General features: G+C 40.7%; 1 protein-coding gene across 2 annotated transcripts in view; it reads left to right on the top strand.

Moving 5' to 3' along the window:
- COL4A1 (collagen type IV alpha 1 chain) overlaps window positions 1–15,499 on the top strand; it is a 130,238-nt gene that overhangs the window by 95,923 nt on the left and 18,816 nt on the right. For both annotated transcript variants that reach the window (XM_064504029.1, XM_064504035.1), the window contains 15 exons: window positions 229–321; window positions 421–525; window positions 2,533–2,630; window positions 2,924–3,074; window positions 3,395–3,508; window positions 3,943–4,110; window positions 4,689–4,778; window positions 7,303–7,455; window positions 10,407–10,505; window positions 10,597–10,686; window positions 11,591–11,730; window positions 12,636–12,766; window positions 12,872–12,948; window positions 13,704–13,802; window positions 14,322–14,372. In XM_064504029.1, coding sequence (XP_064360099.1) covers window positions 229–321; window positions 421–525; window positions 2,533–2,630; window positions 2,924–3,074; window positions 3,395–3,508; window positions 3,943–4,110; window positions 4,689–4,778; window positions 7,303–7,455; window positions 10,407–10,505; window positions 10,597–10,686; window positions 11,591–11,730; window positions 12,636–12,766; window positions 12,872–12,948; window positions 13,704–13,802; window positions 14,322–14,372 — 1,659 coding nt within the window. The remainder of the gene's footprint in view (window positions 1–228; window positions 322–420; window positions 526–2,532; window positions 2,631–2,923; window positions 3,075–3,394; window positions 3,509–3,942; window positions 4,111–4,688; window positions 4,779–7,302; window positions 7,456–10,406; window positions 10,506–10,596; window positions 10,687–11,590; window positions 11,731–12,635; window positions 12,767–12,871; window positions 12,949–13,703; window positions 13,803–14,321; window positions 14,373–15,499) is intronic.

The following is a 15,499-nucleotide window of genomic DNA, read 5'->3' on the forward strand; positions in this document are numbered from 1 at the left end:
CAACAGTATACCTGCAACTGTTTAGGGACAGTTTTCTTGAAGAGTTTTTTAGGCCAGAGCAGGATGGTTTGGTTCCTCCTCCTACAAGCTCTACTTTTCTACGAATTTTCTACAAAAAGTCATTATAAAAGGTCTGTCATGGATGTGCTGACTAATACTGTTCACTAGGTGAAACTTCCTTGTTTGATTTCATCAGTTTACACACTTAGTATATCTTTACATTCACAGGGGCAAAAGGTGAAGCAGGACGAACTGTTCCTCTCCCTGGTCCTCCTGGGACAGATGGCCTTCCTGGGCCACCTGGTTTCCCTGGACCCCAAGGTACAATATCCTCTTAATCTTTGCTCTGATGATGATAATGGTTCTATTCCCCAGGAGCTAGCCTTTTTCATAACACTTGGCTTTTTTCCTCTTGCAAAGGTGACAAAGGGAATCCTGGGCTACCAGGAAGACCCGGCCTCCCAGGAGAAAAAGGTGCTGTTGGGCAGCCAGGTATAGGATTCCCTGGACCTCCAGGACCCAAAGGTAAGATACAGTTATCCATGTAACTAACAGGTGGTGTATCTGGAGTAGGGGTGCACTGTCATGCAGCCATGGCTGTGGCAGGAAATTGGGGAAGAGCCAGTAGCCTCCCTTATGAAAGGCATGCAAGCACCGTGATCAGTGTACTCTCAAGGCACACCTGCTTTGTGCAGACATGGACAGTGTCAAAGCTACTGCCAAAACTGAAAGCGATATAGTACAGTATCTTAGCACAGCATCTGAGGTAGGTGAGAGACGAGGTGACTTTGCTAAGAGTTGAGGCATTATCTTAGATTGGTCAAAAAGCCATACTGATGTAACTATAGTACTTTTGGGCTAGATCTAGCCCAAAAGTGTTGTGTACCAGGTGGCTGGGAATGATTTGGTCAGCATACCAGTCTGTTCAGTGTAAGTTTAGACTTCTCTGTGTGGCCACTGACCTGTCAGGATATGCACATAAGCTTGTTGGGAGTCCAAATGTTCATATTCTGGTTTGGGATTTTTGGGAGAGATATTTTGTGCTGCTGCTGCTAATCATTCAGGATTAGATAACCAAGCCTTTGTCAGCCTCCTTCCCCAAACTCTTGTGTCTCTGCCTTATTTATTTCATTTATTGTGATTACACACACCAGCAAGCTGGGAGAATCAGAAAGACTTAAGGAAGAGAAAGGGCAGATCTTTGCCTGTGACCACCTCCAGTTCCTCCAAGACTAAAGCAGGACTAGGATGAACAGAAGAGGTCAGCTGCATCTAGAAAAGCTTTCTTGTATGCTCTTTGATGCTAGCAGGAAAGGAATGGCATATCAAAGACATTTCTTTCAAGGGCCCTTCTTGGGGGAGTGCAGCTCTGCCCAATGACTTGCCTGGGGCTTAGCCAGTCCAGTTCTGGCATCCCCAGTACAAAAGAGACATGGACCTATTGGAGAGAATCCAGCAAAGAGCCATGAAGATCATTAAGGGATTGAAGATTCTGGCATATGAGGAGATGCTGAGAGCTGGGACTGTTCAACCTGGAGAAGAGATCTCATCGATGTGTGTATAAATACCTGATGAGGGGAATAAAGAAGACAGAGCCAGATTCTTCGCAGTGATGCCCAGTGAAAGGGCAAGAGGCAATTCTGTTTAAACATTAGAAAAAACTAGTTTACTGTAAGGGTGGTCAAACACTAGAGCATGTTTCCCAGAGAGGTTGTGGAGTCTCATTTTTGGAGATCGTTGAAACTGACCGAACAAGGTCCTGAGCAACCCATGCTAGTTAGCCCTGCTTTCAGCAGGAGGCTGAATGAGACAATCTCAGGAGGTCTCTTCTCACCTCAACCATTCTGTTATTCTGTTATTTGCCAGAAAGCTGGATTTCCCACTTCCTGAGAGTTTCACCTGTGAAAGAAGCTTCTCTGATTACTGAGTGTGTGCTGGTGCTGTGAGCACTACCTTTAAGTGATTCACAGAATGTCAGATATATTTCTTCCTGCATTCCCAAACTGCAGTCGATGGGCCTACTGTAGCACACAAACCCTCTGTATGTGACACACAGAAGGATTTTTAATTGCATGTGTAGGATATGCAATTACACATATATTGGACAGAAAGGTGTTGATTCTCAGATGGATTTTGTTGTGCATCCCTCAGTCTGATGCCCCTCCCACAGAGTGGCCCTCTCTGAATATTGGGATTTTGGGAACATAGTTGCGCGGAGAGAATGTTTCTAAATGACGTGAACCCACAAGGCTATTAATATAAGAGCAGTCACTCAAAATTTATTTTTTCTGAGCAGTCATTTCTCCTCAAAAGCCAAATGCTGCATGAAGCTTAGCATTTGAATCTCTGTTGGGAACACTGGCTTTTGGGTGCTGGCATCCCTATAAATTTGACAGTTATAAGAGACCAAACAGAAATTTTTAAACATGTCCCTGTGAGAGTGTGAATAATTCATTTAGAGGCTTGAAGAAATGACAGAGGACACTTACAGACAGAGGAACTAATGATTTGAGTTTTGTTTTGTTTTTGTAGGTTTCCAAGGTCAGCCTGGCTCTCCTGGTCAGCCGGGCACTCCAGGAACTCCTGGCCTGGATGGTTTACCAGGTGCCCCAGGTTTACAAGGTCAAAAAGTAGGTGTCTGCTGTTGTTGGTACTCTTCTTTTCTGTGAGCATCCATGTTAACAGGAATCTGTGCAAAGATTCCTCTGTCAAAGGAAAGAATAGTTGGCCAGGCTGTTGTGCATCTTATGTTTTCCCCTATACATGCAAAGAAACAAAGTGTTTAAAATGAATTCTGAATTGCTTACACATCTGCCCTGAAGTTGTATGTTGCATTCTTCCTCTGAGCGGTTTAAATAAAGTCAATCAATACATTCTTGGGTTTGATATATAGACTCCTAATCTGTTGTGTTTCTGTGGTCAGGGTGAACCCGGAGTAGGTCTCCCAGGCCCTAAGGGTTTACCAGGCCCACCAGGCCCAGCTGGTATCCCTGGAGAAAAGGGAATTCCGGGATTGCCTGGCTTACGTGGCGAGCAAGGGTTTCCGGGGATTCCTGGTCAGCAAGGATTCCGAGGTAACGTAGCAGAAACAATTAAGATATATTTCTGTATTTCTATTTCATTTTAAAGTCATTCCCCCGTGGACGCAGCAAAAAGTCTATCTGAAATTTAAATCCTCCTGGTATCTCAGCCCTTTTCCTTCCCCTTTCCTTCTTTTTGCCTACCAATCACGAGCAGCAAACAGTAGCCTTTCCTCTGAGCCCAGGCAGAAAGTATTACAGCACAAAATGACTTTTTTTGCCCAAATACTTCCAAAGCACCTGTCTAGCATCTTCCATGAACCAGAATTCAAATAATATGGGAGGACACTTAGTGTATGTCTCTTTCCACACAGGTGACCCTGGCCTCCCCGGCTTACAAGGTTTACAGGGCTCTCCAGGTGCACCAGGACTAGGCCCGCAGGGATCACCAGGACCTGCTGGACAACCAGGACCCCAGGGACCACCAGGTGAAAGAAAAATACTCTCATGTTGCTGCTTGGGAGTGGATTTTTGGTTTAAATGGATGTTAATGTTAGTAAAGGTCCTGCTCATAAGCTGCTGTGAGGGGTGAGCTCCATGGAGCGGCACAGGGAGGATGTCAGCAGCCCCATCCCCCTGGGCCAAAGCTTAGGGCATATGTGAGGCTTCCTGAGAAAATGCCTGCCCTTTAGTCTCTCCCAGTGATCATAGGTAATACGTACATGATCAAAGCTCCACTTAGGGAATGAGGAACATTTCTGCTGTTTTCTTACCATTACTAGAGAAATTTGCTTTGTAGACACAAAGTCTTCATGCCACATAATTTATGAACCACAGGAGTACATTATAGGTAGGGAACTCCTGTTAATGGTGTTTTCTGTCCTGTATTAAGTACTAATCTTTTTTCTTCTATTTTTCTTAGGATTTCCTGGAATAAAAGGAGAAAGGGGCTTTCCTGGTATCCCAGGTCTAGATATGCCAGGACCAAAAGGGGATAAAGGTAGCCAGGGCCAGCCTGGAGTACCAGGCTCTGTGGGGTTACCTGGCCTGCCTGGACCACAAGGCGCAGTTGGACTGAAAGGATCAGCAGGTAAAGCGTTCTTACCTTGAGAAAAGTAATCCTTTGCCTTGGAAATTTGCATCTTTGACAACTGTTTTATTAAATCCTGGTAGCATGCCTTTTCGCTTGTTAGGAATAGATCCATCAAAGAGTCTGAGCTTCAGAGAAACACTTGGGCTGTTATCTGCGAAGCAGCTCTGAGCGTGTATAACTTTAAACTCATACTGTTTGGTGGATCAAATCCAGCAACTTGCATGAACTAGCCCTTAACTTGTAATGATGGAAGATTTTTCTTCTATGAAGTTTCAGTGACAGAATCTGGTATTAATAGTGCCTTTCTTGATGACAGCATTGTTTACTGCAATTGAAAGTTTTAAGGATCTGTCAAACACCTATTACAAGCTTTGTTTTATTCTCCTTTTTTATGATACTATATTTACTGTTATTTTCTCTATTAGGGTATTTTAAATTAGACCATCTTCTTTGTGCCATTTTTCCTTAAATAGTTCAATGCCTAATGTAATAGGAAGTAAGTCATTCCATTTCTCTTTCTTCTTTTATGCTGCTCTGCCATCTTTCTGTTAATCACTTTTTCACTTTGCTTTCAGGAGCCAAAGGAGAAATGGGAGTTATGGGAACTCCTGGATTGCCAGGGTCTCCTGGACCAGTTGGAGATCGAGGTTTCCCTGGTGAAAAAGGTAAGACCTACTGAGATAAATTTTCTTTGCTCAGAAACTGAATAGGCTAAAATTCCTGTGTGTTTAAAGGGAATTGAATGTCAGAATTTGAGTCTGCATGTCAGAATTTTTCATTTTGCTAGCTTATCTTTGTCTAGATAGATAGGTAGCTCTGTATAACTAGCATGCAGAGCACAGCAGACAGTGGCAGCTAACAGAGACACAGTTGTTGCCACAGTTAGTGCACCAGAGGGGCCCCCAAACTCCACTCAGGACTGTGCGGGACTGCTGAAGATTACACAGCGCTGGTGATGACACATGAGGCACAGACTCATACTTTGTCTGGAACAGCTGACTGTGGCACATCAGTGGCCTCAAGCCAGACAAAACTCCAGAGGGAGGATGCCACTGTCCAGGTCTTGGACTGCAGGGAGTGCCTGGTGCCTCTCCCTGTGGCTGAGGATGGGGTAGGGGTGTCCTTACCTGTGGGAGTTGTGTTCTGGTTAAAATACTGAGTTGTCAGGTGAATGGAGCTGCAGGAGGAAGGGAAAAGACTGTACACCATCAGGGAGGATGAACAGGAGATTGATAGGATGACCTGGAGAGACAAAAGCCAGAGCTCCATAATGTGGAGGGACAGTTAAAGGCTAGTCCCCAAGGACTGGTGGATGGAGACTCCCACGATGGGGAAGGCTTGGGAGCCAGTGACTTCTGGCAGTAGACCAAAGGCTCATTCTCCACACAAAGATCTGCAGCTTCAGAACAGGTATAGTGCCTTGGGAACCAGTGAGGAAGAGGAACAAGACCCATTGGAGAGGCATAGTAGCCAGATGAGCCTGAATTAAGTGTCTGCATAAAGAGAAAAATGACGGTCATAATTATTGTAGACTACCTCTCACAGACTTGCTCAGTCCGCCAACTTGATTTGGGAGGTTTCCTGTGTATCCTAGGCCCAAATCTGGGATGTTGCAGAGGAACTACCAAGGCTCATCCAGCCTTCAGGGAGAAAGAGGAAAAATAAGGAAAAAAAATTTACTATAAGGATGGTCAGACACTGGAACAGGTCCCCAGAGAAAATCTGTCCCTGGAGATATTCAAATCTTGACTTGAACAGGTACTGGAGCAACCTGCTTTAATTTGGCCCTGCTTTGAGCAGTGGGTTGATAACCACTGGAGCTCCCTTCCAACCTTAATTATTCTGTTCTCTGATAACACATTAGCCTGAGCATCTATTTGTGCTAGAGATACCTGGATAGAGAGACATTTGTTCCATCTTGAGAGAGCTATCTAACAGGCATGAAACGAGTAATTCTCTGTGGGTTCCTCTTGCTGTCCCTTCTCACTGACTGTAGGGAGAGACATGACACCAAACCTCTAAGCAACTAAGATGTCATGAGTCTAATCTGGTTGGGAATTGCTAGCTCAATAATCTGTTAACTCCACCTCAAATGAAACACATGTGGAAACCAGAGTCTTGGGTTAAAGAGTCAGTTAGAATGTTAAAGGTGTATTCAAACTAGGAAAGTTGGTATGAGTTAGCAAAGTACAGCATAGGAGGTGCCTTCATTAGGTTTTATTGGCTAGCTAGTATGTTAAAATGGTAACCAATAATACCCTTAATTGCTAATTATTGCTGTGTTAAATATCAATGTAGTGGATTATGTTAATAGATAACATAGTAGATTCATAAAGGAATCTGTTTAACAGATGGGAAACTGGAGTAGGAAGCAGTGAAGTGTTTCATGGGAGGTTAATCAGCTGGCCATTGAAAGGGTAGGAATACAACCTGAGACCAACTTTGGTCCTCTCCGGTGCACTTCTTCTGTCTTGCATATGTATATCAACATTTTAAAATATACCTTTTTTCCTAATGAAGACAAGTCCAGAAATAACCAGATACAGGGATTATGTTTGACTTAAGGAGTGTTTAATGTTGAGTATGTCCCCTGTAAGGTAGAAACAATGTAAGTTAGAAGGCTATATCCTAGAAGCAGGAGTTTGGACACTGAACCAGGGTTTTTTGCTCCATTTTTCAACAAAACAAGGGTTTGCTAGGTCAAAGGATGCTTTAGATATTAGTCCCAGAAATACAATATTTGAAGTTATAAAAAGCCAGCAGGAAGGACTTAATTAAACCCTTCATATAGTGCCCTCTGTTTAAACTCTTTTGGACAGTTAAAGATAAGTTTAAAAAGCTTTAGAAAGATCATCATCTTATATATAGCATTATTTTTTCTATAATGAATTCCTCCCATGTGAAAATTCAATTTGATACATTTGATGGAGGGGAGCTGCTTCCTATCACTATTGTTTTGGAGGGCCTAAAACTAATGTGTGGGAAGTGGAAAAAAAAGATTCACCTCTTTTGGTAGAGCTATTGTAAAGTCCTGATCTAAAAAAAAAACCTTAATATGAGATAAATGAGATGCTCCAGACCATGGTACTCAGAATTTGAATGAATTGCTAATTTCATTTGTTAATGTCTACTAAATATTTTTGCAAAGTTTTATATGCCGCTGTAATGTTCTGTGTTATTCCTTTATAGGCAACCCAGGTTTCAAAGGAGTAATTGGACCACAGGGAGATCCTGGTGTCAAGGGGGATAAAGGTGAAGTAGGTCTCCCGGGAAAACCTGGAAGCATGGACGGCATGGACATGGTTAGTCTCAAAGGCCAAAAGGGAGATCAAGGAGAAAAAGGTAATTTTAGTCTCTAACTATGGATAAGTGTAATTAGTGGTCATATACTAATGAGAAGCAGTGTTTTGACTTCAGTTATACCTTGGTGTTAGAAAACAGCTTTTAAAAAACAAGATTAAAAAACTTCATATAGCAAATCCAGATATTGTCCTGGGCTCATTCAGCTCCGTAAACACAAAGATCAATCACAGACACGAAGGGTTTTGGTTTGAAGAAGTTCAACTTCCCATTTTAAAATCCATTTTTACCTCTTGCATCAGAAGACTCTTTCAAAAGAGAAGAAACTTTAAAAGTAGCAATTAGAACTTTCTGGAAGGGAAAAGCTGTCTTTCATGTATGGTGGAAATATTGTTCTTCCTCTGAAGACCAACAGGTATCCTAAGAAGTGGACAGCTTTTTTGGCACACAAATACTTCTTTAGGACCTGAAGAAATTTCAGAAGAGACACACATGTATGACATTCATACCTAAAGATTAACTTTTTAAGATCTGAAACATCTTGAAATATACAGGAGAATGGCAGTCAGTTTCTCTTTAGAAACTTAATGGTGTTGGAGATACTAATTTTTTTCAGACAGTGCATTCTTCTTAGATACTTAAGAGCTTTGTCTGCCCTGTTATTCTTTTGAAAGAAGACCAGTTTATTTTTTTGTATTTTTATTATTTGTCCTTTTTTATTAAAATTTGCTTTTTCACTAAAAAGTGACATTTTACATTTTGAGAGTTTCACATTTTCACACAACAGTGACTGAGTTTTCGAATAAACGGTAACTGATTTTTGATAAAAATAGAAGCGTAGGGCTGAAAGGAACCCAGTGAGGTCATGTAATCTTCCACTTCCCTAATGCAAATCCATCAGCCATTCATTGTGTATTGTATTTTCTGAATTTTCTGTATTTTCTGAAATTATCCTTCTTGTTACCTTTTCTGAATTCTCCCCAGTTTGGCTGCATCCTTATTAGAGTGCACTCCACTGAAACAACTGAGGTACTCCAACTCAGGCCCTGCTAGAATGAGATTTGGCTATTCTGAAATAATATCCTTCTCGGTTTGTGATTAGCTATAAACCTTGGTCCTTTTGTTGTGGACCGCTGCCTATGCAGTTGTTCCTCATTCTGTGTTCATGCTTTTGACTTCTCCTTCCCAAATATGCAGTCTATTCCACTTTTTGAATTTCATGCTGTTGTCTTCTGGCCCTCTCAGCAATTAGTCAAAATCTTTCTGCAGTCTGATCCCATTTTCCTTTCAACACTTCCCTGTTTAGTGCCATCCATTGATTTCATCAGTTCATTCTCTGTAGGGCATAGCGCAGAGCACTTGGAATTCCTTGCTAGTTTGACAGAGAGTCATGAATACGTACATTTCACTAAATTTAAACTGTGGGAACAGGAGAGTTTCCCAGTCTAGATATTCATTCTGTCCACGTCCTGGACTACTTGTCAGAACAAGGTGTGGGCCTGTGTGTCCTGGTTTGGTCTCAAGGAAACCTAGGCACGTGGGTTGGAAGTGTCTCCCAGTTTGGGCAACCCAGGGCCAGGGACTATGAGAGAGGGCAGGAGCAAGCAGAGAGCAGAGACACTGAGGAATGCATCTGTCTCTAAGCTGAGATGCCATTTCTGAGAGCACTTTTGTAGTTGGTAAGGATCCCTGCCTATAACAATTTAATCTAGATTGTATTTTTCTCATTTATTTAAGAACTTGGTATACGTGGTGGTGTGGAAAGCCTTAAGACAAATGCATATAGACTGTTTTTCATCACTTTCTTATCTACTAGTGGCCTGTAGACTGACTGGTTGATAATTAGTTTTATTTACTTTCCAGAAATCAAAATTAGGCACACTGGTCACACATTTAAAATAAATAAATAAATAAAGCCGGTGCTGACAAATTCAACTGGTTAATTTCTTTGGTACCTAGCTCCTTTACCTCTCCAGCACTAATAACGTGTGCTTGCAAACGTGTGACCTCCCTGTCCTCTCCTGAGCACACATACCCCACAGGTTAGCCTAGCTTGTGCAGTCCTGAAGGCTAGGATCCGAACAGACCCCAACCTGCAAACTTCTGCCCATGTTCTCCCCATCTCATCCTCCTTACCCCAAGGATACTTAGCAGCTATAGAGAAAAATTAATCTAGTTATATCCCAGAACTTTCCAGTTCTGCTAACTGCCTTCATCTCTCTAGGCACGAATATCACAGGAATGTTTTAAAAAGCTTCTAAAATACAAACCTTTGCCGAAAAGGCACAGTATTTTTTTGGTCGAAAATTGTCATTGATGTTTAATGAAAAATTTTGGTCCTGGACATTTGGAGATTTTTTTGAATAAATCCTCTTACAAATTTTGAGCTAACTATCTTCAGTAGCCTATTGCCCAGCATCTAGATGCAACACTAACAGAAAGGGTTATGACTGGAAAGCTTGGATATTACAGCTGGACAAGAGGCATGCCACAGATGGAGCCTTCCGGAATGATGAAGATGCTATAACATTAGAGAGAACTTGGGATTCACCAAATTTTTGCCTGTGAACTGGTTGTTCATGCACATATTCCCTGGTAGCTGCTTAGACAGCAAAACAATCAAATCAATCATTTCTGTTAACACCTGATACTGTCTGGCACTTCAAAAGCAGCTCATCAATCTAACTTAAACACATGCATCATTTTCAATGCACTGAGTTGCTTTTAAAGATATAACTTGTAATTTGCACAGACAACTGCAAAATTGTAAGTTTGTAGTCCTACTTCAGCACTGATTTTAGTGACTGAAAAGCTGGTGTTCTGCTCAAGTCTTTGCAATGCTATGGTATAACGTGTGAAGCTTGAATTCATCCATTGTTCAGTAAAGAGAAGCAAGGCATAGAAAAGTGAACTAGGAGGAGTGTCCTATTACACTGCATTACATTAAAATTTGATAAAATTCATCTCACTACTTATGTGTTCTTGGTGTCTAGGGGACCATGGAGCAACAGGAGAAAAAGGGTTACGTGGAGAGTACGGAGAACCAGGAATTCCAGGGAAGGATGGTGAACCTGGTACTCCAGGACATCCAGGTAGGCCTAAAGCTATCAACAAAAGGAATGTTTGTGAGGTAGTTTCAACAGTGTTAACTAATGGGACTTTTAATTTTCCCACTGTCTATAGGACCAAAAGGTGATCAAGGGCCCCCGGGGTACCCAGGAGATCCAGGAATTCCAGGACAAAAAGGATCAGTTGGTGAAATGGGTTTGCCAGGTACTGAGAGCTAGAAATTTTTTATTTTAGCTTTCCTCAAGTTAATATGGAGCATTATGAGAGACTTTATGGAGTATTTGTTGGTGTAGCTCTCTGACAGTATTGTGCAGTTTGCAGTACCTGAAATCAGGGCTTTTGGGGCATTGCTATTTCAATCCTACTATGATATCCAAATAAATCACATAAAATGTTTTCCTAAATTTCTACATGTGAATTCTGTAGTCAGGTGTAAAATGGTACTTTGGACATCTAGAAGAAGGCCCATGTACAGAATTTGTGTATATGGTGCAAGCAAGCAGTTTTTCAGATGTTATCTGCCTGGCTGGCTGGCTGTCTCTTTGTGTCAGTGTGGGAACTGCATTAAGCTTCTTGTGTGCTTTCTCCCTTCTGAACAGTTCGTCGAGTTCTAGTATATCACATGCTAACTACAAACGCTAGTGCTCTTGGAAGAGTGCTGCTGGGGAGAGAGTAAATAAAGAACAGAATGAGCAGAACCTCCATTTCAATGTGAAGAGTTTGTCTTCATTCAGATGGCCTTGTGGCTAGCATATTTAGGAAATCAAAGACAGGCGGTAAAGGAGGACAGAAGATCCGCTGCAGCAAAATACTTTTGTCCTCTTTGAAGTCATTCAAATTAGCACGTACTTTCATTCAAAGCATATTTTTAGCAACACCTCTGTTTTCTAAGAATCCAAGATTACCACCTTCTCTTATCTGGAAAACTTATCTTCCTGTAAAGAGTCCCATTTAGGGGGTGAATCTCAAAAGTTAAATTACTTCCTATTGTAGTGAGTTATATTGTTTTTTCTAGCTCCGAGTAGCTAAGACAGCTCTAAAAAAGCATTTTCAACACTGCTAAGGTACCACTAGCTCTGATGCACCCATTCTTCTTTTTTCTTACTAGGAACACCTGGAGAAAAAGGTCTGCCGGGAATTCCAGGTTCACCAGGCACACCGGGGTTCCCTGGCCAAAAAGGTGAAAAAGGAGACAAAGGAGCGGCAGGTTTTCCTGGAATTGGCTTTCCAGGATCTCCTGGTGAGAAGGTATTTACACCCCTAAAGATAAAATTGTCTTATCTGTAGTGAGTACCTGATTCTAGAAGATGCCTTTGGCCATTAAGCTATTTTGTTATATTTTCTGTTAGGCTGGTTTAAACACCTGAAGAGAAACTGGAACTGCATGCATGTGCACAGTCTTAGATGCATTCTGTTTGGTGGCACTATTTTCTCCAGGGCTCTGATTTATGCTCTCTTTTCAGGATATTTTAGAATTTAAGAATTTAAGAATTCTTAAAAATGTTAAGTAAATACAGTGTAAAAGGCTTTTTACAAACAGAGCAAATTGTCACACTGCAATATTGTTTCTGTATTTTTACAGAGATGTTGGGAAGATGAAAAAGACTACAAAATGCTCAGATATTACAGAAAAGAGAACTGTAGAAAAGAGATACTGTCTATAAAGTTAATTCCATCTCTGATAGTATTCTAATAGCATTCTCATTTGTTTCACATTCCTTTTCCTAGCCATACCGTGACAGTAATCCTGAATTTATAAGTAAAAAATTGTAAAAATAAAACTTATTAATCTGGTCGCAAATTTGCTGAAGACTTTAAAAAGATGGGTTTTTTCCGAAGATGATTAAGTGTAATAAATAAATGATGAAGCCAATTTGGAAAAGCCTTTGTAAAAACCTTCAGAAAAATGCATAGAAGACTTCTCATTCTCATATATAGTTAGATGTTATTAAGCAATTGCTAGAAAAGCCAATATTTCTGATAATGGAATTTAATGCTAAATTTAATCCTAAATTACTTTTATTCTAAATGAAAAAAGAATGAAATTCTTTATAAGTCTGATGGATGAGGGGAGGTGATAACTACTGTTGCAAACACAAAATGCTGTTTCAGCACTAATATGTGGATTTTTTAATGTGTGCTACTTCTTCTAGGGAGAACCGGGAAGAGCGGGTAGTCCAGGCTTATCTGGAGAGAAGGGTGAAAAAGGTAGTGCAGGACTCCCAGGAATGCCGGGTGCCCCAGGTCCCAGAGGATCCCCTGGCATGGCAGGATTTCCAGGCAAGTGTTTATGCTTCAATAAAAAAATAAAGTGCAATGAAAAACTAATAACAAACTTATACCAAATATCCGGGATGTAAACCCATATCTTTCTGCTTTCTTTAGGAAGCCCAGGTCGCCATGGAGAAAAGGGTGAAAAAGGACTTCCTGGCTTAAGTGGCATTCCAGGTTTAAAAGGAGAACCAGGTAGAAAACAAATATAAAACACCAAATGCTCCTTAAAGTACTCTTCACTACTGAGTGGTGGCTAAAACAAATACTGTGGCCTCCTAGATTCATTTTGGCTTGAATATACTGTGTTACACTTGTTCATTTCCCAAGTGAAAAAACACTCTGCTGTTCCTCAAGTCAATCTGAGTCAGTGTAGTGTGGGGCTAGTACTTCTTTTGCCCTATTTTTAAAAGAGATTTTACCATCTTCAGCAAGACTGGTTATTGCTGTAGCCATTAGTTATGTTGGTTTTGATTGCATTTAAACCCAGTAATGTTGATCTACGAGACCCAAACCTGAATCACCATATTTAGCATCATTACATGGACGTTGAAGGGCAAATGGGATAGGGAGGAAAGTAGCTCCACTGCTGTCATGGCTATAAGAGCATTTTGTACCCTGGAGCCTCATGTTAGTTTATTGGCTGCTGGACACATCATCTCATTGGATATAGGCTGTGCTGTTCATGCGGCTTTGCTGGATTTCCTACCCTCTAAGCTTACTGAGATTCATGATTACTAGCTATGCAAAAATTGTAATGCTTAAGCCCCATCTCACACTGATGTAATTTAGAAGTAACATCAGAGAAAAGCCAGACTGCAGTCATCATGCAGTAGCTGCTTGACATCTGTGGGAGCAAAAGAATAAGTTAAGCTTTTCTTTGGGGAAAAAAATGTGTAAAAAAAGTCCAATGATTCATAGCTGAAATGAAAATGGCAATGATTTTTCAGGTGAACCGGGTCTTCAGGGTCCTGCTGGTTCCATTGGACAGAAAGGTGAACCAGGTTATGATGGGATTCCTGGTGCAGCTGGTGCAAAGGGTGAACAAGGTACTGTGACTGTCATGTTACATTTATTTGGTACAAAAATGCAAAGAGAGGGTTTTGCTGGGAGAGGGATTTGTTGGTTCTGAGGTACTTTGGACTGGAACATTACAAAATGAAATTAGTAGAGTGTCTTGCAAACTATTGACTGTCATCCATCATTATAAAGATGAGCATTTTGATGAGCAAAAACTGTGCTTAATCAGTATAATCTTGAAAGAATTTCTTTTGCAAAAGCTGGAAATACTTTAAAGAATTGGCATGTTTTGGAATTTGTTTCCCTTTGCAAGTTGGCTGTGAAATAAAGGAGTAGGCTTGTTTCTTCTTAGGGTAGGGTTTTCAGTCATACAGGACCCATTGTACTAGATACAATGCCAGTACATAATGAAGACAGTCCCTGCCCTAAAGAGCTCTTACATAAACCATTTATTTAGATTTTGTATTTGCCTAATAGAGTTTTTGCACATTGCAGCTTAAATGTAACTAGTGGCCTATCTTCTCATTTTTCCTACCTCTATATTATAGGTCTTCCAGGTAGAGGACTTCCAGGATTTCCAGGTGCAAAGGGAGATAAAGGTAAAAACACCTTTTTAAACAAGCAGCTAATCTCCCTCCCAACATGCTTAAACATAATTTTGTAATTCAGACATACTTTCTACATCATTCTTTTACATGCTGTACCTTTTCATAGCAGGCAGAAACTCTGAGAGGCTCAAATACTAATTTCTGTTACAGTGGCAGCATCTTGGACATGAGTTAGATATGCCCTAAAATAGGTAATTATTCTTAGTGTGGAATTTACTGCAAGCTCTGCTGTGATGAGGTAATATAAATAACTCCCCTATTTGTGTGCTGTGCTTTTGAATTCCAAATATTTTTGTTTCCCTACTAATTTTGCAAAAATCAAAGTCTAGTGAGGATCCATGCACTAGATAGCTAAAGATAGTGATTTTGTGGCCAGGGTACTGCTGTAATTAATTTACCTGAGTCTATTATGCAGTACAAATGGAAATCATATTCACTGCTAAAACTGTTACTCTTTATAGCTCAGTAGAGCATGTCTAAACTGCACAGGAGCATAGTGCAGAGATGCCAAAAGTAGCAGAGATCAAAGGAGGTCTTACCAAAAGCATTTATTTCCTGGACTCAGAACTTACTAGCTTCGGTGCAGGCACATAGTTATTACAATTTCAAGACCAGTTTTGTGCTTCATGAAGTGTGTCACTACACTGTGCTGTGAAAATGTCTTGACTGGCTCGAGCCAGAGCTTGCTCAAGGTGTCTGTATGCACCATGCTCCATTTTATGAATTAGGTATGTCCTAGAGAGTAGAGTACAATAGATACAGTACTGAAGATACATCAGACCACTACTGATAAAGGACATTATATTCAGTTAAAAGACTTTCAATTTTAAGCATCCAGAAAACAAAAATGATTCAACTAGTCCAGCTATAGAATTAGCATGGTATGACAGTTTTTGGCAAGCTTATATAGCTTGAAACGTTGATGTCCTCACTGCACTCATTTATTCTTTGAATTCAGGAGACGTGTGGACAATCAAAAGTGATGAACCAGAATTTTAGAATATCTTTTATTTATCCTCTTAGAATAATTAACAGTCATGAAATTGCTGAGAAAGTTGTAATGTTAGAGAATTATTTTAATAAGCAAATTTTCTAAATATAGCTCAATAATGCATGTA

The sequence above is a fragment of the Dromaius novaehollandiae genome, chromosome 1, assembly GCF_036370855.1.
Source record: "Dromaius novaehollandiae isolate bDroNov1 chromosome 1, bDroNov1.hap1, whole genome shotgun sequence".
NCBI classification, from domain to species: Eukaryota; Metazoa; Chordata; class Aves; order Casuariiformes; family Dromaiidae; genus Dromaius; species Dromaius novaehollandiae.